This window comes from Canis lupus, chromosome X, assembly GCF_048164855.1.
Source record: "Canis lupus baileyi chromosome X, mCanLup2.hap1, whole genome shotgun sequence".
In the NCBI taxonomy this organism is placed as follows: Eukaryota; Metazoa; Chordata; class Mammalia; order Carnivora; family Canidae; genus Canis; species Canis lupus.
This window is the reverse complement of record NC_132876.1, coordinates 99,430,318-99,457,334: the sequence shown is the minus strand read 5'-3', so window position 1 is coordinate 99,457,334 and position 27,017 is coordinate 99,430,318. Positions and strand designations below refer to the sequence as shown.

At 39.1% G+C, this 27,017-nt stretch overlaps 1 protein-coding gene, 1 long non-coding RNA gene and 1 pseudogene across 4 annotated transcripts in view; all 3 read left to right on the top strand.

Moving 5' to 3' along the window:
• LOC140627211 (uncharacterized) overlaps positions 1 to 25,892 on the top strand; it is a 117,043-nt gene extending 91,151 nt beyond the window's left edge. For all 3 annotated transcript variants that reach the window (XR_012026071.1, XR_012026070.1, XR_012026069.1), the window contains 2 exons: positions 16,457 to 16,541; positions 25,522 to 25,892. This is a non-coding gene — a long non-coding RNA (uncharacterized lncRNA). The remainder of the gene's footprint in view (positions 1 to 16,456; positions 16,542 to 25,521) is intronic.
• Positions 9,169 to 9,829, top strand: LOC140627918 (putative protein CRIPTO3; annotated as a pseudogene).
• On the top strand, positions 23,136 to 23,633 carry LOC140627841 (small ubiquitin-related modifier 1-like). The gene has a single exon (XM_072816405.1). The coding sequence runs from the start codon at positions 23,136 to 23,138 to the stop codon at positions 23,631 to 23,633; it is 498 nt and encodes a 165-aa protein (XP_072672506.1).
• Positions 25,893 to 27,017: the final 1,125 nt, after the last annotated feature.

The window sequence follows — 27,017 nt, the reverse complement described above, 5'->3', positions numbered from 1 at the left end:
AGAGATACAAGATGGCTTAAAATATGCCTTGCTCAGCCACCTGGGATGAATTTTGTTGCCTGGGTCTCCCAAAGACTAGTTCACTATATAGCCTGTTCTGAATCGAACGTTATTTAATTATGCTGCCTTCTGAACTATACAACATGCGAATATAGGATGATAGGCCACTTCATTTATGTGTACATTTCACTTACACACTTGATTTGATGACATTAGTTTGCAGGTGTCTCTACTTCAATTAATTGCATATTGGTGAAATCCATAATTCAAACTTGGTACAAAACTGAAGTATTCAAATAATAGTCTCTTCAATATAATTATTCCACATAAGTTGAAGTGCTGACAAATGTCCTTTTTTTAAAATAATACCTTCAAGTATGTTCAAGATTAGATAACATAGAAAATGTCAACAAGATATGACAAATATGAAATGAAAATAATGAGATGAAAACTTTGTATCTTTATCTAATTTTTCCTCCATGGATAACACAAACTGTTCTTCCATATGAAACTGGGTTACAGTCACCCAGTGCCCTGCATGGTTTTTTCAGCCAGATTGGAAGAACAAAAGAAAGTTTCTCTAAAAAGCCCACACAAATACACAGTATTTTTGCTGACCAGTAAAAAGTTGATCTGTAAAAACACGCTGACTTCCATTTATTGTAATAGTGAAGAATGAAAATGATTCAATTTAACGGAGGGAATACACAACTTATTCTACACAGTGTATTTGCAGATTGACTTAAGTGATTTATTTTTCTTATAAATCAATCTATTGCCTGAGTAGATAATGAAAAATGGATGCCTATGGCCCTTCCCTAAACCCAAAATGTGGAAAATGTCATTTTATCACGGAGTCATTAACAGCCACAGCACCACACTACTAAATGAACACTTCCTGTCCTATCATAACACATATAGTTCTACTTGCTGTGCACCTGGTCAGCAACCTATGAAGGCTACTTCAATGACAGAGAGGATTTTACACATTTTATTTAATTAAGGATCAAGACGGAGAGGTGATCTTAAACTATCTGGATGCATCCAACAAAGTCAAAAGAGTCCTTTGAGAGAAAATATGATGTGAAGAGTCAGCCAGAGAGAGATGAAGATGCTCTGCTGCTGGTTTTGAAGACGGAACAAGAATCCATGGACCAGAAAAGGCAAGTGAGTTCTGACAGGCTCCAGAAGCTAAAAGAGGCAAGGAATGGATTCTTCCCTAGACCCTCCAGAGGGAAACAGGCCTGTTGAATCTCTGACACCAGCTCAATGAAACTGATTTTGGGCTTTGGGCCTTTAGAACTGTAAGAGAATCAATGTCTATTATTTTAAACCACTACACTCTGTGATAATTTGTTATAGTAGCAATAGGATACTGATACATTTTCCAACTTCAAAACTGCTCAGGAAGGAATATTATTACATACACACAATGAAGAAAATGAGATGTGAAGAAAGGAAAGAAAATAAGCAAATGTACAACACTAGGTAATGGCAGAAAAGTGTGGCCTCTGGCCATGACTTGAAGCCCACAGACCATTTTTCTTTATCATGCTGGCTCATATGAACCATCAGAACACATTTCCCTATGTCTTATCCCCCCAATTTTTTCCTCTGTTGTAAGAGAAGCAAACCATAGTATTTCATGTTACATGGATTTCAAAGGGCAAGTATTTCTTCTAAACAATGAGGTGGTTGAATCAAATATTTGCAGGCCCTAGTCTGTTTCCATAAGAGGGCTTTTATAGTCCAAATTAAACTCCTTTGCCCCTGTAGGTGTGGGAAATACAAAGAAGCTATCAAGAATTGATTCTGCATGAATACTTCATGGAAAGGAACTATAAACCCAAGAGTGGCCACCATTTATGAAATCATTGCCCAATTGTGAAGGAGTCCAGCCTCTGCCTGAAGGTTTAATAATTCTGCCAAGCTTCTTTGTAGTGGATATGTGATATGCTCATCCAGTCTTCCCAAGAGTTCTTCTTTTGCTGGCTAAATTGAAATTCAAAAGGAATTTTCCAGAAACACCTCATTTGGGGTTGTACAGTTGACCCCTTGAACAGCATGGGTTCCAGCTGCATGGGCCCAGTTATACATGGATTTTTTGTAAATAAATACATGGGAAGAATTTTTAGAGATTGGTGATAATTGGAAAAAACTAGCAGATCAAACCACATGGTCTAGAAATACAGAGAGAAAAAGAAAAAGGTCCATCAAGAATGCAGAAAATATATGCAGATACTGGTCTATTTATCATTTATCACATAAAATATATGAAAATCTATTATAAAAAGTTAAAATTTATCAAAAAGTATGCACACACTTAGAGACCATGCAGTGTTGTTTACAGTCAAGAGAAATGTAAATACACCTAAAGAGGCAGTATTAAATCATAACTGCATAAAATTAACTATAGTACATGATGTACTATGGTAGTAATTTCGTAGCCACCTCCTGTTGCTATTGCGGTGAGCTCAAGTGTTGCAAGTATCTGCTTAAAACAGTATGATGCTAATCATCTCTGTGTGAGCAGTTTGTCTCTGCAGTAAATTGCATATCGTAGTAAAAAGTGATCTCTCACAGTTCTCACATATTTTTCATCGCGTTTTGTGCAATACCATAAACCTTGAATAACACCAGGGGACCCTTACAAAGTGCCACTAGTGATGCTGCAAGTGCTCCCAAGAAGCAGAGGAAAGTCATGACAGTACAAGAAAAGGTTGAATCGCTTGCTATGTACCACAGATAGGGGTTTGCAGGTGTGGTTGCCTCACCAATTCAAGGTAAATGAACCCAGCATTAAGGACCATTGTAAAAAAGAGAAAAGGAAATTCATGAAGCCATCACTGCAGGTATGCCAGCAGGCACAAAAACCTTCCACTTTTTGCAAAATACCTCTTTACCTTGTATTGAAAATGTAGCTTCTTTGTGGGTAGAGGACTGCTATAAGAAAAGCTTATCTATAGACTCTAACATGATTTGAGAAAAAGTGAAGTCATTATATGACCACTCAAAGCAAAAGGAAGGTGAAGGATCTAAAGCTGGAGAATTTGGTACCAGCAATGGATGGTTTGATAATTTTAGAAAGTGGCCTGGTTTAAAAAATGTCAGGATAACAGGAAAAGTAGCTCTGTCAACCAAGAGGCAGCAGACATTCTCAGATGCCATCAAGAAAATCATTGAAGGGATGGTGCCTGGGTGGCTCAGTTGGTTAAGAGTCTGACTCTTGGGGATCTCTGGGTGGCTCAGCGGTTTAGCGCCTGCCTTTGGCCCAGGGCATGATCCTGGAGACCTGGGACCGAGTCCCACGTCGGGCTCCCTGCATGGAGCCTGCTTCTCCCTCTACCCGTGTCTCTGTCTGTGTGTGTGTGTGTGTGTGTGTGTGTGTGTGTGTCTCATAAATAAATAAATAAATAAATAAATAAATAAATAAATCTTTTTTTTTAAAGGGTTTGACTCTTGCTTTTGGCGCAGGTTATAATCTCAGGGTCATGAGTTTGAGCCCTGAGATGGGCTTCATGCTGGGCGTGGTGCCTGCTTAAGACTCTCTCCCTTTCCCTCTGCCTGTCCCCACCCCTTGCTCATGTGCCCTCGCTCTCTCTCTCTTAAAAAAGAAAAGAAAGAAAATCATTGAGAAGAAAGCGTATCTGCCTGAACAGGTTTTTAATGCAGACAAAAGTTCTCTATTCTGGGAAAAAACCACAAAGGACATTTATTAGTAAGAATGGGAAGTAAGCACCAGAATTTAAGGCAGAAAGGGATAGGCTAACTACTGTTTTGTGCAAATGCAGTCAGGTTTATTGTCAAGACTGCCTTTATCTATAAAGTTGCTAACTCTATAACCTTGAAGGGAAGAGATGAACACCAGCTGCCAGTCTTTGGGTTGTACAAGAAGGCCTGGACAACGAGAACACTTTTTCTGGATTGGTTCCATCAGTGCTTATCCCTGAAGTCAGGATGTACCCTGCCAGTAAGGTACTGCCTTTTAAAGTTCTTTTGTTGGACAATGTCCCTCGCCACCCAGAACACCATGAGTTCAACACTGAAGGCATCAAAATGGTGTACTTGCCCCCAGACACAACGTCTCTGATTCAGCACCTAGATCAGGGGGCTATAAAGACCTTTAGGACCCATTACACATGGCACTCTATAGAAAGAATTGTCAATGCTATGGAAGAGAACCCCAACAGAGAGACCATCATGAAAAGTGGCTCAGTGGTTGAGCATCTGCCTTTGGCTCAGGGCATGATCCCGCGGTCCCAGGACCCAATCCTGCTTTGGGCTCCCTGCAGGGAACCTGCTTCTCCCTCTGCCTATGTCTCTACCTCTGTGTGTGTGTGTGTCTCTCATGAATAAATAAATTTAAAAATCTTAAAAAAAAAGAAAAGTCTGGAAGGATTACACCATTGAAGATGCCATTATTGTTACCAAAAAAGCCATAACAGCCATCAGCCCAAAACAATAAATTGCCGCTGAAGAAAACTGTGTCCAGATGTCTTGCATAACTTCCCAGAATTTAAATAGAGCCAATCAGAGAAATCATGAAAGAAATTGTGGCTATGGAAAAAAAGGTTGCCAGAAATTCAAGAGCTAACAGACACCACACCAGAGGAATTAATGGAAGGCAACTTGATGGAGATGAGTGCTTCCCAACCATTGCCGGACAATGAAGAAGACAACCAAGAAATCGCAGTGCCAAAAAACAAATTGACATTAAACAGTCTAGTAGAAGGGCTTTGATTATTCACACTGCTTTTGACTTCTTTTACAACATGACCCTTCTATGATATGGCACTGCATCCAAAGCACACAGTGGAAGGATTGGTGTCATATAGAAACATTTTGAGAAATGAAACAGCAAAAAATTCAGACAGAAATTGCTATGTATTTCTATAAAATTACACTGAGTGTGCCTGCCCCTCCTGCCTCTCGTTTCACCTCAACTTCTGCCTCTGCCACCCCTGCGAGAGCAAGACCAACCCCTCCTCTTCCTCCTCCTCCTCAGCCCAGTCAACATGAAGAGATGAGGATGAAGACCTTTATGATGGTCCACTTCCACTTAATATAGCAGATAATCATCACACCATCTAGTTAATAGACTGAATCCATTGTGTAGGCGCGTTGTCTTCATATGGAAATCTAACAACCGCACAGCAAGGAATGTATGGGATATTTTGTGTCTTCGCCATCATCATTGCCTAAGTGTAGAACATTGTGTGCAAGTTATGTATGGAAGTGGTAGCCTACTCTTCCATAGGCATAAGGTAAGCGATATTTAATATAAAATTCATAATGTGTAGTTTTCTTACTGTTTTCTAACTTTGCTTTCAAAGAACCATATTAACATACAGTATGTGTCTCATGATTGGAGAAACATTTCAGCCTATCATCACAGGTGAGTGATTTTTTTTAAAAAAGTAATAATATTTCCAATATTGTATTATGAATATGACTGTAATATTGCATGCCATAAAAATTTTATGACAATTCATTCATTAGTGTGTAGGCTAGGCTACCGTGAAGCAATTGTATCAATTACACCAGGCTACCATAAAGCAATCCTGTTGCTGCTTCTGTATTATCAGTGCATGAATTGTTATACCTGTAAATAAATATGAATTTCTTTTTCATATTATCTTTTCATTTTTAATGCCTTACATTAGTAATACATATAATATCCATACTGATTTTTATCGTAGCAGACAGTATTGGTGTAGGTACTCACAGATGACTCATCTTGTAAACAGATAACATAAATTTATGATATTGATAAATACAATACAGTGCTTATTTTCTCTTTATGATTTTCTTGATAGTGTTTTCTTTTCTCCAGCTTACTTTTTTTAAAGATTTTATTTATTTATTCATGAGAGACACAGAGAGAAAGCAGAGACATAGGCAGAGGGAGAAGCGGGGTCCCCATGGGGAGCCCAATGCAGGACTCGATCCTGGGACCCGAGGATCATGCCCTGAGCCGAAGGCAGACGCTCAACCGCTGAGCCACCCAGGCGTCCCTCTTTTTTCTAGCTTACTTTTATTTTAAGAATACAGTAAATAATACATATAATAAACAAGATAAGTGTTAATCGACTGTTTATGTTATCAGCAAGGCTTCCGGTCATGAGTAAGCTACTAGTAATTAAGTTTTGGGAGAGTCAAAAGTTATATGTGGATTTTTGACCACACAGAGTTGGCACCCCTGACCCACGTATTGCTCAAGGATCACGTATATTTGTAATATTTGAGAAGTGATGAATTAATAGATGGTTTCATAAATCTTAAAAGCATAGAATGGAGCAAATAATGAAAAATACTTAAGTTAACCATGATAATTGTATCTACCCAATGTGTACGATGACGGGGTGGTTATTTCAAAGTCTCTGGAAGGTTCTGGATTTGGTGAAAGATGACCAGATAATTTGCAATTTAATCTTTCTTCAAGTGAAATTTTTTCCCTTAAACCAAAATTTCTTTTTTAGGTGTTGAGATATAATAGACGTATAATGTTATACTAGTTTCAGATGAACAACATTTGTATACACTGTGAAATAACTACCATAATGAGTCTAGCTTCCCCATGTCACAATAAAAAGTTACATAATATGCAATACAATATTGTTGACTATAGCCACCATGCTGTACATTACCTTCCCTTGACTTAATTATTTTAGACTGGAAGTTTGTAACTCCTGACTCCCTTCTCCTATCTCACCCACCTCCAAACCCCTCCACTCTCTCCATCACCAGTCTGTTCTCTGCATCTATGAATTTTGTTTTCCTTGTTCATTTGTTTGTTTTTTAGATTTCACATAAAAGTGAAATCATATGGTATTTATCTTTGTTTGACTTATTTCATTTAATATAATGCCCTCATGGTCCCTTCATGTCATTACAAATGGAAAGATTTCATTTTTTTTTTATGGCAGAGTATTATTCCAGAGTATGTGTGTGTGCATGTGTATACCACATTTTTTATGCATTCATTTATTAATGGACCCTTAGGTTGCTTCCGTGTTTTAGGCTACAGTGAATAATGCTGCAGTGAACATAGGGGTGCATATATCTTTTTGAATTTGTATTTTTGTCGTCTTTGAGCAAATACCCAGAAGTGGAATTGCTGGATCATATGGTAGTTTATTGTTAGGTTTTTTGAGAAACTTCCACACACTTTTCCACAGTGTCTGTGCCAATTTAAATCCCCACTAACAGTGCACAAAAGGTTGCTTTTTCTCCACATCCTTACCAACACTTGTTATTTCTTGTCTTTTTGATAATAGCCTTTCTGATGGGAGTGAGGCGATATCTCATTGTGGTTTTCATTTGGTTTTGTGTGTGTGTGTGTGTGTGTGTGTGTGTGTGGTTTTCATTTGTATTTCCCTGATGATGAATGATGTTCAGCATATTTTCAAGTGTCTATTGGCCATCTGTATGTCTGCTTTGGAAAAATGTCTATTCAGTTCCTGTGCCCATTTTTAATTTGTTTTTTAATATTGAGTTGTATGAGGGTTTTTTAAATATATTTTGAATATTAACTTTTTGAATATATGATTTGCAAATATCTCCTCCCATTATATATGTTGCCTTTCTCTTTTGTTGGTGGTTTCATTTGCCATGTAGTAGCTTTTTAATATAGTCCCATTTGTTTAATTTTGCTTTTGTTGCCATTGCTTTGGTTTCAAATCTAAAGAATTGTCACCAAGACTGATGTCACAGAGCCTATCGTCTTTATTTTCTAGTAGGAATTTTATGGTTTCAGAACTTACATTCAAGCCTTTAATCTATTTTGAGTTAATTTTTATGTATAGTGTAAGATAGTGGTCCAGTTTCATTCTTTCACATGTGGCTCTCCAGTATTCTCAGCACCATTTACATATTTCCTTATTGTATATTCTTGCCTCCTTTATTGTAAATTAATTGAGCAGGTATACATGAGTTTATTTCTGGAGTCTCTATTCTGTTCCATTGGCCTATGTATCTATTTTTATGCCAATACCACATTGTTGCGGTAACTAAAGCTATGTACAATGGTTTGAAATCAAGGAGCATGATGCCTCCAATTTTGTTCTTCTTTCTCAAGATTACGTTGCCTATTTGAGACCTTTTGTGTTTCCATACACGTTAGGATTGTTTGTACTATTTCTGTGAAAAATGCCATTGGAATTTTGATAGGGATTGCATTGAATCTATAGATTGCTTTGGGTAGTATGGACATCTTAACCATAGTAATCTTCCAGCCTTTGGCACAAATATATTTCCACTTATTTCTGTCTTTGTCATTTACTCTTATCAGTGTCTTACAGTTTTCAGTATATAGGTATTTTACCTCAGTTAAATTTATTTCTAGGTATTGTATTGCTTTGATGCAATTGTAAGTGAGATTGTTTTCTTAATTTCTCTGATAGTTCATTGTTAGTGTATAAAATGCAACAGATTGCATTATATTGATTTTGTATCTTGCAACTTTGCTGAATTTGTTTAGTTTCACAGTTTTGGGTGGAGTCTTTAGGGTTTTCTACATATAAGATCATGTTGACTATGCATAGTAAGAGTTTTACTTCTTTCCATTTTAGATGACTTTTATTTTATTTTATTTTATTTTTGCCTAATTGCACTGACTAGGACTTCCAATACTATGTTGAATAAAAGTGGAAAGAGTAGGCATTCTTGTCTTATTTCTGATCTTAGAAAAAACCTTTCAGCCTTTCATTGTTGAGTATAATGTTAGCTGGGGGCTTACCATATATGGCCTTAATTATGTTGAGATATATTATTTAAATACCTGCTTTGTTGAGAGTTTTATCATAAGTAGATGTTGAATTTTATCAAATGTTCTTTCTGTTTCTATTGAGATGATCATATAATTTTTATCCTTCATTCTGTTGATGTGGTATATCACGTCGATTGATGTCACATGTTGAACCACCCTTGCGTCCCTGAAATGAATCCCACTTAATCGTGGCATATGATCTTTTTAATGTATTATTGAATTCAGCATGCTGATATTTTTTAGGATTTTTCATAATGTTTATCAGGGATATTATTAGTCTGTAGTTTTCCTACATTCTTGGAATGTCCTTGTCTGATTTTGGTATCGTGGTAATGCTGACCTCATAAAATGAGTTTAGAAGCATTTCCTCCTCTTCCTTTTTTTTTTTTTTTTTTTTTTTTTTGAAAACGTGAAAAGAACAGTTGAGTGGGGAGAGTCCCCAGGAGGGCTGAGTCCCTGGCTAAGGAGCTATGGACCCCAGAAAGATGGAGCACTTCTCTTCCAGCGTGATTTTGATCGTGGCCATTTCCAAAGCCATTCAACTGGACTTAGTTGCTGGGTTGGGCACTGTGAATTTGCACATCTCCCTCAGGGAGACATGGCTTTAGGAAATGACAGCATTCCGTCCCAGGAGGAGCCTGCTGTTCGTCATTGGTCTTTCCAGTTTGTGCCATCCAAAGGAATCCAGGACACTAAGCTAACAAAACCTGCTGCCTGAGTGGGGAAACCTAGACGCCTTGGTTGTCCTGTGCCTGCTCCCCTTCCTTCTACAGCTGGAACTGTGAGCATGATGGGAACAAAGAGAAGTATGAGTCTGTGCTCCATGATACCTGGCTGCCCAAGAAATGTTGCATATGTAAATGCTGGCACAGCCAGCCTCATGGCTTTCCTCAGACATTTCTACCAGGGTATGGTAAGTGGATAGGCCCCTCTCTTGCCCTTTCAGATGGTTGTGTGATAGTTGAGCACTTCCTGGTTTCCAGAACTTCAGAATTAACACTGTCTTCAGACAACACTTTTTTGCTCGCTGGCATCTGCCTTGCTATATAAAGTTACTATTAATGAACACTTGCACGCAATATTGGTCATGCAAATTTCGTGACCTGTAAAGGCTGTCATACCCATGTCATAACTGAGAGATGATCGTTTGTTAGTTGCCCTGAAATACTAGATAGATATCCATAATGGTCCCTAACATTTCCTTAAAGTACCAACTACTTCCTTCTCTCTGCCCTCTCCGAAAAACTGCTTTTAAAAAAAGTCAACCTAAAAAAAAAAAAAAGAAAAGAAAAAAAAGTCAGCCTGGGATACCTGGGCTGCTCAGTGTTTGAGCGTCTGCCTTTGGCTCAGGGCATGATCCTGGGGTCCTGGGATCGAGTCTTGCATCAGGGTCCCCACAGGAAGCCTACTTCTCCCTCTGCCCATGTCTCTGCCTCTCTGTGTGTCTCTTATGAATAAATAAATAAAATATTTAAAAATAATAAAATTTAAAAAGTCATCCTTCTCTACACTGTGATCAAGTTCTATGTTTCTTGATACATGTATTTCTACCAAGGGTTTTTCTTATTTTCCTTTAACTATTGAATTCTGTCTTCAGATAATTAAAGAGTATTCCTAATGTGGAAGTGAGTTTAAAGCTTTGAGTAGAGTTGATCAAAATCAATTAAGACCTCATGTTTAAAAGGAAAGAAAAGAAGCCCCCTGAAGGGAGCAGATGAGAGGTGAGGGACAGAATGCTGAGTTACTGGAAGTGTGTGTGTGTGTGTGTGTGTGTGTGTGTGTATGCGTGTGTGTGTCTACCAAGGATACTAGATAGAAAAAAGGAAGCAAAAAAGAGAGATTAGAAAAAATAAAATGGATAACTTGGTTGATGATTAGATGAGCCTGAGAAGCAGGTTAAAAAGCTAAGCTGAAAGGCAAGTTTCTATCATCTATAGAAAGCTTTAGAAGACAAGAACACCCCCTTTTTTCACAGTGCATTGTAAAAAGAATGAAGTCTCCTTGGAAAAAATTCTTTCCCCAAAAAGAGAGCTTAATAAGGGCACCTGGGTGGCTCGGTCAATCAAGTATCTGCCTTTGGCTCAGGTCATGATCCCAGTTTCCTGGGATCGAGCCCCACGTTGGGCTTCCTGCTCAGAGGGGCGTCTGCTTCTCCCTCTCTCTCTACCTGCTGCTCCCCCTGCTGGTTCTCTCTCTCTCTCTCTCTCTCTCTCTTTGTGTGTGTGTGTGTCAAGTAAATAAATAAAATCTTTTAAAAAGAGAAAGAGCTTAATAAATTATGTTTTCTCCATACTTTGCAAATATTTTAACTGCTGTAAAAGAGAAAATGTTCACAATATATTTAATCTTAAAGCAGGTGATAAAACTATGTATGGTAAAACCCATTTTAGAGTACATTGTGAAAAAATAAAACACATTGTATATATGAGTGTGTCCAGTAAAAATGGGAAATATATTGGAAAAAGAGTTTGAGAAGAACAGATAGTAAATCCTTAAATATTTAGTAGAAATCACCATTGGAGCTGTCTGGTCCTGGACTTTTGTTTGTTGGTAGGTATCTGATTACTGATTCAATCTCTTTGCTGATGATTAGAGTATTTAGATGTTCTATTTCATCATCATTCAGTCTCAGAAGATTGCATGTTTCTAGGAATTTACCATTTCTTTTCTTTTTAAAGTTTTTTTATTTCTTAGAGAGAGAGAGAGAGAGAGCGCCTGCACAAGCATGAGGGTCAGAAGGAGAAGGAGAGAGAATCTCAAGCAGACTCCACACTCAGAGTGGAGCCCAACTCAGGGCTCGAGCCCAGGATCCCGAGATCATGACCTGAGCCAAAACCAGGAGTTGGCTGCTCAACGACTTTGCCACCCAGATGCCCCAGGAATTTACCATTTCTTCAGCAGGCCCACAGAACTGTTCCAACTGGGATGCACCTGTTCCCCAGGGTTAGCAGGACAGGGCTGCAGGGGAACACAGGGGCAGGACAAGCAGCACTAGCAAGGTACAGGGAGAGTACAAGAATGGTATCCACCATCACTTCCGTCCCTGGAGTGAGTTCCAGTAGACCCCTGCACCTCAGGCAGATGCTTTAGGATTAGCCAATGGATATCCTTCACTTCCTAGGCACTTTCAACCTGCACAACCTGTCCTTGTGCGGGGTCCCAGGGCCAGTGAGTTTGTGTGCCAGCCCTTTAAAGGCAGAGCTGCAGTTTCTTACAGCTTTTTTGGATCTCCTAGACATAAGCCCCTCTGGTTTTCAAAGCCAGATATTTGGCAGAGGGGGTTGGAGCTTGTGTCTCCAGTGCAGGTCCCAAGGGTTGGGATGCCCTTGGGACATGGGTTGGGAAACCCGATATGGGGCTCAGGGAAGCACTCCGTATTTGTAAGATTCCCCCGCTGCCCTGTGGTGGGGTCTTTGGCAATACCTAGTCTCTGCCTTTACTCCTTGTCTCAATGTGGCTTTTTAATTCTTTGCTATGGAGGAGCTGTTTAGCTAGTTTTCAGGTCTTTCCCAGGAAGAATTGTTGTATATATAGCTGTAGATTGGATGTGTTCATGGGAAGAAGTGAGTTTCAGGGCCCTCCTATGCCACAAGCTTCAACCACCATTCTGCAAGGGAAATTTATAATGTCCCCCATCGGAATGATTTTGACAATAAGTCATTGAAACATCAGCAGAGGAAGATAGTTTCGAAGGGTTGCAGAAAAGCCTACCCTGGTAAAATAGTGACATCTTGTGGTCAGGGTTTGCAACAAACTCCCAAAAGTCAAAAATTAAGATGAAAAAGCCAAGAAGGGGAAAAACAACCAAAAGCACACATACAAAAGGCTTTATTAAATCTTTGTTTTGGATGATAAAATGAATTTTTCTCATTTTGGCTTTTGGCTGTGAGAAAAAAATTCTTTTTCCCTTATAATTATATTTCCCATACCAATAAGGACAAAGGAGTTTAATTGAGAAAATAAAACCCTGCCTATAGAAATAAATAGGACACTGCAAATATTTCCTTGTATACATGCATCATTTAAAACAAAAATATTTACATTTGAAATTCATGTAACATGAGAGATTTTTGACTTGTTTTTGTAAACTTTAAATTAAAAGAGAGGAAACCTATCTTCCCCTTTAGTGCCTTAGTGGCTGCTCTTGGCAATTTTGCCCATGTTCCTTGGGCTGACCCCAGCACCAGCTGCTCATGGGGGGACAGTTCCACAGTCCAGGCCTTCTCTCTGCCTGAGGTCAATCTCTGGCTGCAGAAATGAATCCTGCCTGGGCAGCACAGGCCGGAAGTACCTGACGGTTTTAACACCCTTGTGAGCTACCTTCAATCAGGAGGGAGGCCACAATGGAATAAATACCTCATTTCGTAGATCAACAGTGAGACAATTCTGAGTTGTGTACTACATGGTCTCTCGGGGGCCCCAGCAAGACTGACCTCCAGTTTGTCACAATGGTAGCTTGCTCATTAATGTGCCTTTTCAGGCCCCGGGGTGGCAGTCAGTTAAGTGAAAAATTCTTGGTTTTGACTCAGATCATGATCTCGGGGTTGTGGGATTGAGCCCTGCCTCAGGCTCTGCGCTCCGCGTGGAGTCTTCTTGAGATTCCTTCCCTCTTCCTCTGCCCCTCCCACTTGTTCTCTCTCTCTCTCCTCTCTCTCTCTTCTCTCTCTCTCTCTCTCTCTCTCTCTCTCTCTCTGTCTCTCTCCAATAAATAAATAAATCTTTAATACACCTTTTATTTTCTTTTTTCCTACGTCCTTCACCATGTTCCCTGGTGTCATCAACTCATAAACCACAGACGCCCCAACCACTGTCTCGGGGATATCTTTTGGAAGAATCCAAACAGGTGTAGTGATCTACCCATGCTGCACACATCTAGTCTAGTGTGTCTTGGTTTACTGCAACCATAAAGCCTTTCACAGCTTCTTGCAGATGTGCTGCAGTTCCCCTATGGGCTTCATCTTTGTGGAAATGGTAGTTCAATGTAGGGAAATTGCCTTACTAAGGAAAGAGGGCACCTCCACTCCATGGATTTTGTATCCAGCCCTAAATCCCTGCAAGAGAACTTGAACCGGGTGCAAAAAGTTGGTTGAACCAATTGATTTTCTAATTGGTTAGGAAATATGTTAAGATTCCATACATGAAGACCCAAAAATTAGAAATATATTTTACAAGACATGTTTATCCATGAGGAGTTGTCTTTTTTCCTTTCTAACAGTCAATGCGGTCGACTATTTTTCTACACTTTCAAGTACATGCAAGGGGCAGAGACACCAGTATCTCAATATTTTACACAAAACAGATGCTGATATACCAGAAGTGGGGGCAGTAGGGCTAGTCGGCACTGTGACCATCAATCACATGCAAATTTCAACCGCTGGCCACAATTTTGCATCGGAGCCAATTTATTCCAACCTGATGGGAATGAGGGGCAAAAAAAAAGAAGCTGTTTTATATTGGCATGTTGAAAATTACAATATAAATCTCAAATGTATTCACCTGAACTCTTGGTCACAAACAAGCCAAATGTGCTAACTACAGCATGTGACTAATAGCACTTTATACATCAAGTGATGTTGGTGAAGTCATGTTTTTATTTTCCTTTAATAGAAAAGTATTTTCAGGTCAATTATTCATCTCCTCAGGTAGTAAATTTATGAAGTTTAAGAGTCATTGAACTAAAGGAAAAAGGATTTATCTGCCCCAGGTTTCAAATGCCTTTCTTTAAACCACCATATATTCTATTTTTTTTTTTTTTATGTCGTTCATGGTTTCCTTTTTTTTTTTTTTTTTTATTGGTGTTCAATTTACTAACATACAGAATAACACCCAGTGCCCGTCACCCATTCACTCCCACCCCCCGCCCTCCTCCCCTTCTACCACCCCTAGTTCGTTTCCCAGAGTTAGCAGTCTTTACGTTCTGTCTCCCTTTCTGATATTTCCCACACATTTCTTCTCCCTTCCCTTGTTTTCCCTTTCACTATTATTTATATTCCCCAAATGAATGAGAACATATAATGTTTGTCCTTCTCCGACTGACTTACTTCACTCAGCATAATACCCTCCAGTTCCATCCACGTTGAAGCAAATGGTGGGTATTTGTCATTTCTAATAGCTGAGTAATCCACCATATATTCTAATCTCTAATCCCTACCTTGGAATCTACTCACGTCTCCCACTTCGTTGCATTTCTGAGTCCCAAAGTATCTTTACATCTGGAAGCATAATATTATTAATAGTGAGGCTTTCTGCCTTCTATTTTACATATACTATTTTAGTTAGTACCTATAAGACTGTGGTATAATGATAACTATATACATTTTACAGATGAGAATGCTGAATCTTTAGGGAGTTTGTCCAAATTCTGATCTGACAGAAAATCAAGCTCTTACTTATAATATCAGCCAACTATATCCGTATAATAAACAATCACAAAATCTCAGTGGTATACAACTCTAAACATTTCTTTTTCACGTATCTGCCTATTAGGCGAAGTGGCTCAAACTGATCTTGGTTGGGCTTAATTAGATGGTTCCAGGCTTCAGGCTGGATCCAGCTCTGCTCCACATACCTACCCGCACCCCAACCTCTCCCAAGGTAGTGACAGCTGAATAAGTTTAACCAGGGATCCCTGGGTGCAGGGCATGTGTGCTTAAATAGCAATTGTTGACCAAATTTTGGAAAGTAAAATTCTTTTATCCTCATATGAGTTTATTTTAAAACCGAATGTAGTAAAATACAATAGTGGTGCTATATTATTATCCTATTAGTAGTCAAATGATATTAATTCCCTTATTAATAGTCAACTGTTATTAGTTCCCATAAAGGGGAGCAGGAAAGAGACAAACTGACTTATTCTCTGGGTCTCCCTCTCAGTACACCCCGGCGACCTCTGAAGTTCTTCCGCAGATTCTCGAAGTACTGCGGAACACAGTTTGAAAACCTGTAACGTGAACTCTCATGTTAGGAATGTGTGATGGATCCTCCCGTCTTTCAAATCGCACTCAATCTCCCACAGCCTCTGTGAAAGCATAAAGCTCTCTAGGTCCTAGTGCCTCTGTGATGTGATCCGAGATGCATGTGAAATTTTTTTGCCTTTAGTCTGCCACAGTGTCTGCATACCTGCAGTTGGAGGGACTGCTCCTTTGGTCTAGGGCGTTTTCTTGTTCAGGAGGCCTTTTAAATGTATAAAATCTCTTTAGAGAAACAACCCATCAGTCCATGAATACCTTAGCTTGAATAGGGATTTTCCGATGGCCTGTAGACAGTCACAGGTAGGTGGGGTAAAAAATCTGAGTCCTAGATGTTCAAGGGGCATGGTGAAAAGGGGTCAGGAGAAGCTCTGGGGGGGGGGGGGGAAGGTGAACAGAAAAAAAAGGAAAATGTAAGTGGAAAGGTGAGGTGAATTCAAAACCGGGCAGAGTCTTGTCTGAGAAACACTTTTGCACTGAGTGGTGCACATAGCATATAGAGATCATCTTCTCTGAACACAGAGCCTTTAAGAAGTTCATTTCCCTCTTCTTCTGTAGGGAAAACCAAGGAGGTAGGTTTCCTTTAGATTCCACACATACTGTGGGATTGGGTATAATTCGGACGGATCCAGAGCTCAAAACATCTGTTTCAAACCATCTTTTTGGAATGAATTGCCCAAGGAATAACAGCCTCAAAATTATTTATTTCCTATTTTTATAGGTGCTGGGAAGAAGAAATGGGGCAAAATGGGCATAGTTGGGGGTTACCTGACAGCTGTGTTACATCTTCTAAAGTCTATCATATGGTAAGTGATCAACTGTGCCTCATCAAGAGCACAGAGATATAGAATTTATTGATTACTGTAGGATGACTTATTATATGGACTTGAAGTATATTACCAAGTAGCAGATAGTTGCTGAAAAGGTACAAAATCGTAAGACATAAAAAGAATTCAGTGTTTCCTGTCAGATTCTTTAGGACTTCACTGAGAGCTTCCAGTGTACTTGTTCAATTCAATTCTGCAAAAAAGTATTGCCCATTTCATGCCAGACACTGTGCTGGAAAAGCAGAGATAAATAGGGCATCCTGTCTGTCCTCCACATGCTCAAAGTCTGAGGGAGGAGGACAGAGTTATCAATGACTATATTGCTGGGTAGTCAGTGCTACATTCGAGGTATAGAGAGCCGTATAGGAAGAAGCAAGGGACCAAGTGATCTAGCCAGAGGCTTCAGGGAGATGGAAGAAGGTAGGTCGGGGAGATTCTATAGCTCAGGTGAGCCCTAAAAAGCCACTGGAGACATAGGGCTAGGTAAAGGCGTGATTAGATCAGCTTTCTCAAAAAAAGCACTCTGGTGGGGGGAAAAGCAGTCAAACTAGTTAAGAGGTTCTTGCAATCAATCACTCAAGAGCTATTAAAAGAGACCAAATAAAATGTGGAGTCCTGGGACAGAGGAGGGACTTCTTCTAGGTGACCTCAGGAGGTAGAAATAATGAAAGCTTGGTACTCAAACAAGAGGTAATATAAAAGGCAACTACTTTGCCACATGTATGAAAAAACTAAAATCTTCCAATTCCTGTCATGCATTGTGGTAGTCGTCATTATGGTAACTGTTTCCTCTAACTAAGAAAGAAACCAAGAACTCCTTTCTTAGGACTAGTCAGGCAGCTGCTAGGGTCAAGACATGAGTTCCCTGTCATAGGGAGACTCACATTCTCAGTTGAAGCATAACTACTGTAGTATTTTCCATGTAAATCCTATTTGAAATGGCTGCCCTCCTGGCATTGATAAGAGGAGGTTCAATTTGCACTGGTCCTGTATGTCTTCATATCATGATACATTTATGAGAATCACTGTCCTATATGTCTTCATATCATGATACATTTATGAGAATCACTGTATCACACAGGTACTATACAAAACATTGCAAAAGCAAGTAGAAAATAAAATATTGGCACTCCAGGATTAGTGCTGGATATCATGTAGTAGGTAAAGATGAGAGTGGGAGTGGGATGTCACCCCATCAGTTAAGAATCCTTTATTAAATGACAGTGCCCAGAGCTCTACCTGACATAGAGGAGTACTCAGGGAATATTTGATGGATGAATGAATGAACAGGAAAAGTAGTTATCAAGAACACATAAATGACTTTCTTGTGATACTTGTCTCTGAAATGCTAAGAAAATACTAATGCCCTCCCTCATGTGGTTGCAATAAAAAATCATAGTGAATATTTTGCCATTGTCTCTGGGTTTTTTCCCCATTTTTCATTTTCTGCAGTTTAAACCACTACTCAATTCTACCAGAAGTGGAAACATGTTTCAATTCTCAGAATAGCATATGAATTGACTTTTCCCACCTCATGTACCTTAGTGAGAAAAATATTTTTTTATGAATAAACAAAATATGGTGTTAGATCCATACATTCAGAATAAAATAAAGTGGGAAAAAGACCTGGGATATTATGGCATTCATAGTAGAAGTGAGTGGCCATGAATATTCCCACGTAAAGTAGTGGGGCACAATTCTATCCGCAGAAAGAGAGCTGAATCCCCAAATGCACCAGAAGTAGAATAAAAATGTGACCCAATATGTCAAAACTCAGTGAACATTTTTATGACCCATCAATTGTATCATTGCAAGTCGTTAGAGAGAAGATTTTGATGAACATCAATTTCTACATCAAGAAAAATAAATGAGCCTCCATTTCCTTCCTTCTCTTTGTTCTCACCTTCAAGTTGTTAAGGTCTTTGAGAAGAATAAAAGATGACACTTCAGTAGCTCACAAATCAGACTTAACTGTTCCCATGTCAGTTTGAGTTTAGAAAAGATTACTTTCATCTAACAGCCCTCTCAGATACAGTACTACAGTGGGGTACTATGTCACCTCCAGAAATGATTTATACTGTATCTATCTAAATTTTAAAATATTAGAGAACTCTGCCTTCTATCTATCTCCATGCTTTTAAAATAGCTCCCAACAGTGCCTTAATAGCACAAAGAACAAAGAAAGAACATTTTCATATTACTTAACTACCTACCACCCTAAATTAAGTCAGTGTTTAGAAAGAGGTTGAAAACAGAAGTCAAAATGAACACGCACACACACTACTCTTCTCCAGTTTTCCAGTCATCATATAAGAAACAATCCAAACCTGAAACTTGATTTACTTTTCATCCAAAAAATCAGAAATTAGAAGTAAGACACCCTTGTGAGGATTACAAATATAAATAATCCCTTTCTTCAGAGAATACCCGGTCTAACAGGGACAATAAGAGATGTCACAAATACTTACAATGTACAGAATAATAAGGTCACTATCTTGGAAAGGTGTCCAAAGTGACAACAATACTCGGAGAAAGGAGGGCTAACTTCAGAACTAACTAGGACTGGGAACCCGAGGCCATTCTTGTCAAAGAAAATGGGACAAACATAGGACCCGGGGTCTTCGAGGTCCCTGAGGACTAAGAGCAGTGAGAGAAAGTTTTAAAAACTAAGTGTAGAATGAATACAATCAGTGACCTTGAATGACAGCACCAAGAGTGGATTTTATGGCCTGGGTGGCTGAATCGGTTAAATGTCTGCCTTCGGCTCAGGTCATGACCTCAGGGTCCTGGGATTGAGCCCCATGTCAGCTCCCAGCTCAGCAGGGAGTCTGCTTCTCCCTCCTCCCTCTCCCCTCTTTGCGCTGGCGCACTCTGTGTGGTCTTTCTCTCTCAAATAAATAAAACATTTTTAATAGAGTTTGGATTTTATAAGATAATAATGCTTCAAAGCAAGGAAATGATGTGAAGTCAGCTGCATTTTAGATTAATTAGGAAACGATGTGAAGCTGCAGTGGAGGAGAGCGAGAGACACCAACCAGACAGGTATTAAAACAGCCCAGGAAGAGAATCTTAAACCAGAGCACCAGCAAGGGGAATGGAAAGAAGGATCCAAATGCAAGAGATATAAAGAGACAGAATAGCTTCCAGTTTCTAGTTCTGCACATAAGAAGCTTGGGAGTCGCCACATTGTCCTAATAAGTAAAAAGCTGAACAGGCTGGAAAATCAGTGACTCTTCTTAGATTCATAAGACAGGGGAAGACACAGGGCAGACCATTGCCCCCAGGACTGGAGAGACAGAGGAGCAAATGCAGGGAGTCAGAGTTTGTCAGAGCAGAGACTCACAAGTGGAAACCAGTGCCAAGGTAGAAAAACCCGAACTATAATTAATGAACTGATGGAGGCTCAGGGCTAGAAAGAATAGACATCCACATGCAAAAAAAAAAAAAAAAAAAAAAGGAATCTAGATACAGACCTTACACACTTTTCACAAAAATCAACTCAAAATGGATCATAGACCTAAATGTAAAGCCTCAAACTATAAAACTCCTATAAGATAACATAGGAGAAAACCTAGATGACTTTGGGTATGGTGATGCCTTTTTAGGTATACCACTAAAGACGCAATCCATGAAATAAATAATTGAGAAACTGAACTTTATTAAAATAAAAAACTTCTGCTCTGTGAAAAACAGTATCAAGAGAACGGAAAAGACAAGCCACAGGATGGGATAAAATATTTGCACAAACGTCAGATAAAGTACTATACAAAATATGCAAAGTATTTTTAAAACTCAACAGTAAGAAAATGAATAACCCACTTAAAAGCTGGACCAAAGACCTTAACTAGACCCCTCACCAAAGAAGATACATGAAAAAATAAACATATGAAAAGATGTCTGACATCCTATGTTATCAGGGAAATGCAAATTAAAACAGTGAGATACCACTATGAGACCTGTTAAAATGGATAAAATCCAAAATACTGACAACACCAAATGCTGGTGAAGATGTGGAACAACAGGAATTCTCATTCATTGCTGGTGGGAATGCAAATGGTGCAACCACTGTAGAACACAGTTTGGCAGTTTCTTATAAAATGAAACATACTCTTATCATGTTGGCCCATTAATAGCACTCCTTGGTATTTACCCAGAGGAGTTGAAAACTTAATTCCTCACACAAACCTGAACACGGATGTTCATGGCAGCTTTTTTCATAATGGACAAATCCTGGAAGAAGCCAAGATGTCCTTCAATAGGTGAATGGATAAATAAACTGTGGTATGTCCAGACAGTGGAAGATTCAGAGCTACAAAGAAATGAGCTATCGAGCCATGAAAAAGACATGGAGTGTAAATGTATATCACTTAGTGACAGAAGCCAGCCTGGAAATGCTACGTAATGTAAGACTCCTACTATATGACGTTCTGGAGAAGGCAAAGCCATGGAGACAATAAAAATATCAGTGGATATGGAATGGGTAGGGAGGGTGGAGGTGGAGGGTTGGGAACAGAAGAATAGGCAGAGGAAGGAGAATTTCTAGGGCAGTAAAAATACTCTGTGATATTACAATGATGAGTACAGGTCATTATATATTCATTCAAACCACAGAATGCACAATACCAAGAGTGAACTCTAAGGTAAATTATGGACTTTAGGTGATGATGATCTGTCACTGTAGATTTGTCCTTGGTAAAAAATGTACCATTCTGATGAATGCAATTGATAATAGGAGAGATTATGCATCTGTTGGGGCAGGGGATATATGAGAAATCCCAGTACCTTCCTCTTAATTTTATTGTAAATCTAAAACTGATCTATAAAAAATAAAGTCTTTTAACAAGAGAGAGTTTTAGAAGTACTGAGATCTGTGGCACCTGGGTGGCTCAGTCAGTTAAGCATCTGACTTGATTTCTGTTCAGGTCATGATCTCAGGGTTGTGAGAGTAAACTCCATGTCAGGCTCCATGCTGAGTGCAGAGCCTGCTTAAGATGCTCTCTCACCCTCTCCCTCTGCCCCTCTCCCCACTTGGGCCTCTCTATCTCTCGAAAGAAAGAAAGAAAGAAAGAAAGAAAGAAAGAAAGAAAGAAAGAAAGAAAGAAAGAAATTAAAATTAAAATAAATTTTAAAAATATAAGTATTGAGATGTGAAGATGAAATGGGTACAGACAAATATGGATTCACTGTGAAATTTGTGTGACTGGAAAAATTGTGTGGCATTTATACAAATTGGAAGCCAAGAAAGTGGGACATATGGAAAAGGAGAGATAATTAGTTCAAGTTTAAAATATGTTGAATTTGAAAAAATAAAATAAATTTGCTGAATTTCAGGCCCCCATGGAACAATCGGCTAGGAAGCTCCACTTTTGTTCAGTGGCATGAACTTCACTAGACTTATTCAGTTTTGTGATTTATTCTTGTGTGTGAGCAGAAATTCTAGACAGTAGAGTTTATCACAGGCTAGGTATTGTCATCTACCTGTCAATGACACCCACCTGGAAGAAAGCCAAGATGTCAGTGAGAAACAAGGCCCATCTGGAGTAAGGCCAAGAAGAATGTCTATTTCAGGGGCACCTGGGTGGCTCAGTGGCTGAGCATCTGCCTTTGGCTCAGGTTGTGATCCTGGGGTCCTAGGATCGAGTCCCACATTAGGCTCCCCAAAGAAAGCCTGCTTCTCCCTCTGCCTATGTCTCTGCCTGTGTGTGTTGCATGAGTAAATAACTACATTTTTTAAGATTCTTTTTATTTATTTTTTCATTAGAGACAAACACAGAGAGAAAGGCAGAGACACAGGCAGAGGGAGAAGCAGGCTCCATGCAGGAAGCCCAACGTGGGACTCGATCCCGAGTCTTCAGGATCACACTCTGCGTCAAGGGCAGGCGCTAAACCACTGAGCCACCCAGGGATCCCAATAAAATATTTTTTAAATATCTAAAATTTTTAATTAAAATAAAATTAAATAATAAAATTTTTAATCATTTAAAAATATTTTTTAAAAAAGAATGTCTATTTCAAATTACTAGCAAAAGCAGTATTGGAATGGCTAGTTTTAGAATGGACAAGACAGAAGAAACGAATCTTGTGGTCTATTTCCCTAGAGCAGACTTCCTCACTTCCCCTGATGTCCATGGCCTTTGTGTTGTTACCTAGAATCACCACCTCTTTTTCTTCAAGCCTTTTAGACCTAATCTAGTCTTTTACCTCGCCACTCTGTCTCCTAGGACGGATACCCAGTGGTATAATTGAATCAGTGTTTCCAAAATGGCGGTGTTTAAAGTGAGGTGTTTTTTTTTTTTTTTAATCACTTTTGTCAGACAAAAGAACAGAATACAAATTTGGCAGGTTAGCAAAGCTAGATGTTTCCCTCACCAAATCAGCAGCGCAGAAGGAAAAGAGGAAGAGAGGAAGCAGGAGAGGGAGAAGGGAGCAGAGGAGAATGGAAAATGAAGAACAGGAAAGGAAGGAGGAAGGAAGGATAAAATGTTTGCATTGGATCCACTGAGGTGCCCTACAATCCCAGAAAGAGGACTGTTTTCAGTAATTCAAAGCAACATAGAGGCGAGAAATCTAGGTATGCCAGTCCTCAGCACTCAGTACTCAGACAAAGCTATACCCACTGATGCCGCCTCAGGAAGTCCCTCCACCGCCTGTGGTGCTGTGGGGAAGAGAGACGGATTTGTAAACCCCGGAGGCCAGGCCGCAGCCACCGTCACCTTGTCTGACCAGGAGGCAAGACCTTCAACTGAGGACTTGGGAGATAAGAAGGAAGGAGAATACATTAAACTCAAAGTCATTGGACAGGATAGCAGCGAGATTCACTTCAAAGCGAAAATGACCGCCCATCTGAAGAAACTCCAAGAATCCTACTGTCAAAGACAGGGAGTTCCCATGAATTCGCTCAGGTTTCTCTTTGAAGGTCAGAGAGTTGCTGATAATCACACCCCAAAAGAACTGGACGTGGAGGAAGAAGATGTGATTGAAGTTTATCAGGAACAAACAGGGGGGTCGTTCTACGATTTAGATACTCTTTTTATTTTTGTTTCTTTCCCCTCAATCCTTTCTTATTTTTAAAAATAGTTCTTTTGTAATGTGCTGGTCAAAACGGAATTGAAAACTGGCACCCCATCTCTTTAAAACATCTGGTGATTTGAATTCTGGTGCCCATTATTCATTATCACTTGTCTTCCTTGTGCTGATTTTTGGTGATCAAACCTCAGCCCCCTTCATATTGCCCTTTCCTTTTCAAAAATTACTTGTGTGCACAGAGAGGCCACCTTTTCCAGGGCCGTGCATTTTCAGGCTTGTGACAATAAGTAAGATCGACCACGACAGGTGTTCATGATGACTTTCCAATTGGCCCTGAAGTTCTAGCATGTGATTGCTTCACTCCTGGACTATGACTTTCAGTGGGACATGAAAGTTTTTCAGAGAACTGAACTGTGGAAAAATGATCTTTCCTTAACTTGAAGCTTCTTTTAAAATTTGAGGGTCTGGACCAAAGAAAGAAATATCAGGCTGGAGTCGAGAAGACAGAGATGGTAAGAGTAAATGACTAACTCCAAAGATGGCTTCACTGAAAAGAAAGCATTTTAAGATAAAAGTCTTGTCAGAAAATCCCAGAAAAGTTCTAATTTTCATTAGCAGTTAATAAAGCTATTCATGCAGAAGTGTATTCAACAGAACACTGCTCTTTTTTATTTTATTTGTACTTTTTGGCCTGGGATATGGGTTTTAAATGGACATTGTCTGTACCAGTTTCATTAAAATAAACAAAATATTTGTAAAAAAAAAAATCTGCTTCAGGCAGAGACCCTACTCAGATCTATTAGAAATAGAAGACAAGGTAGAAAATAGGAGCTGGAGTCCTAAAAAAAATTGTATTAAGCCAAGCTTTACTTTGTATTGAATTACATAAGCTAGGACATTTTATTTACCTTTGAGCCCTGATTTTCAGGTGTATAAAATACTTTTAGGAACACTCACTTTTCGATGTCACTTTAAATTAAAATCTGTATATGTATGTGTGCTTATTATGCATCACCCACCATAGAACTCAACATAGTCTTGATAACTTCTAATTCACTTCCTTACAGAATTACTGTTAGGATTATATGAAATAATGTGTTTGCAGGCACTTGGAAAACAGTAGATTAGCTTGACAAGCTTACAAAGTAATAAAATGATGCTTGGAAAAATAGCTTTAGCCATATACATATCCTCATGATTCTTTTTAAGTTGACGTTGAAAATGAACCTATTTTATTTTACTGAATAATACCTTGTAGCCTTATTGAAGTTCTAAATATTCTACATGCTAAAATAAAATTATAGTACACTCCCTAAAGTATTTTCAATCACTATAAAATACCATCTAACTGCAGAGCCTGGTTTTTAGATGCAAGCCATATTTGACTTTGAAACTATGCTGGCTGAGAGAGAAAAGGCAGTGTTGATTAGCTTTCTAAGCTCCACTAGATTTTCAGGATAATCATCTTCTCTAAGTTTTAGTTGTGTAAATATGGCCATAATCTGTATTTATGTGACTTCCAAAATTTAGGTGAAAGTGGTTCCAAACCCTTAGATCTCTGACCCACTTTGGTGGTTAGTTGCAAAAGATCTACACACTCATATACACACAGAATGTTAATTTCTCATTGGCTCAATAATGCCTCATGAATATTTGTGCTAATATTTTAAACATTGCTTGCTCTTGGGGATTCATAAAATAACATCTCAAAGCATTTATAGTAGAAAAGACTTTTGCTTGCAAGTAAAGGAAACCCAGTTTGAACCCTAAATGATGTTTATGGACACATATATCTAAAAAGTATATGAGTAAATGCAGGCATGAATAGTTTCAGGGACCCAAACCATGAAAATGGTTCTCCATCTCTTTAGATATCTCAGCGCTATCTCTTATCATTGAGATTAATTCTCATACATACTTTATCATTGTGTAGATGTTGCCAACAGCTACAGGCTTATGTGGGCCAATCCCAGCGATCCAGGACAAAAGGAACAACCTCACTCTCAACAGTCCCAGCCAAGGTTCAAAGACCATCTGCAACTGGGTAGTCCATGCTCATCCTGGAAATAATTACTAAATAATTACTGTGGCCCTGGAGAAGAAGTACTATGATAGGCCAGGCCAGAGTCACATGCTCAGTCTTAGAGCCAACAATTGAGTGAAAATCATCCAACATGAATGGATTGAAAATAGAAAAAGAGAGATGATTCACCATAGGAAATTTGGGGTACTGGGACATCAATAAAGGGAGGGAATGCTGACCAGCAAAAGTAACAGATGGCCATTACAGCATTCTGGATTCCATAGTGGTAATTTGCAATGCTGTATTTTCTCAACTAGTATAGATCTTAAAATGTTTTGTTGTTTAAAAAGGGGTCCTTCCGATGGGCACTGAGGGGGGCACTTGGTGGGATGAGCACTGGGTGTTAAGCTATATGTTGGCAAATTGAACTCCAATTAAAAAAATTTTTAAGGAGTCCTTCCATTTGAAAAGCTTGAGAATCTCTAATCAATTCTCCTTTCTATAGGAGCATATGGACGAGGGGCGCTTGGGTGGTTCATTTGGTTAAGTATCCGACTCTTGGTTTCAGCTCAGGTCATGATCTCAGAGTTGTGGAATTGAGCCCTGTAGGCTCCCTGCTCACTGGGGAGTCTATTTAAGACTTGCTGTCCCTCTTCCCCTGCCCCTCCCTGCACTCATTCATTCTCTCTCTCTCTCTCTCTCTCTCTCTCTCTCTCTCTCTCTCAAAATAAATAAATATTTTTGAAAAAGGAATATATGGGAACACCTGGGTGGCTCAGCGGTTGAGCGCCTGCCTTTGGCCCAGGCGTGATCCTGGAGTCCCGGGATCAAGTTCCACATTGGGCTCCCTGCATGGAGCCTGCTTCTCTCTCTGCCTCTGTCTCTGCCTGTCTCTCTGTGTCTCTCATGAATAAATAAATATTTTTCCAAAAAAAAGGAGTATATGGACTAATATAGATCAAATACATGGTTGAATAACTGAAGTGTGTGTCTCTCAATTTAGATGATTACTATGGTGAGTGTGATAACATAGACAGCTGCTTTGGAACTTCTCATGCCTGTAAGTCACTAGCACAGTGAGTTTTCTTGGCCCATTAAGTAACTTCTGAGAACATTGCCTTCTCCAGGGAGCAGGAAACACTACAAAAGAAACTTTTATGAAGCACATTTTTCAGCAAGAATTTTCTTTCAGTTGAACTGTTTATTCTTGAATCTTTTGAGATATCCAGGTTAGCTGCTTACAGAATGAGTTTATGAACTTTCTTAGTGCTAATTTGAAATTAGTTATGCATTCTACATATAAAGGTCTTTAATCTTACAGTAATTCTTTCCTTGAGATAGCTTAGCTCAAAGGAGTTTTATGAGGTTGATCATTATAGCATGGACTAAATGAGGACAATTGTTAT

What these genes read in the sequence shown, in the direction of transcription:
- LOC140627841 (XM_072816405.1), top strand. Translation starts at nt 23,136, where the DNA reads ATGCCAGTCCTCAGCACTCAGTACTCAGACAAAGCTATACCCACTGAT.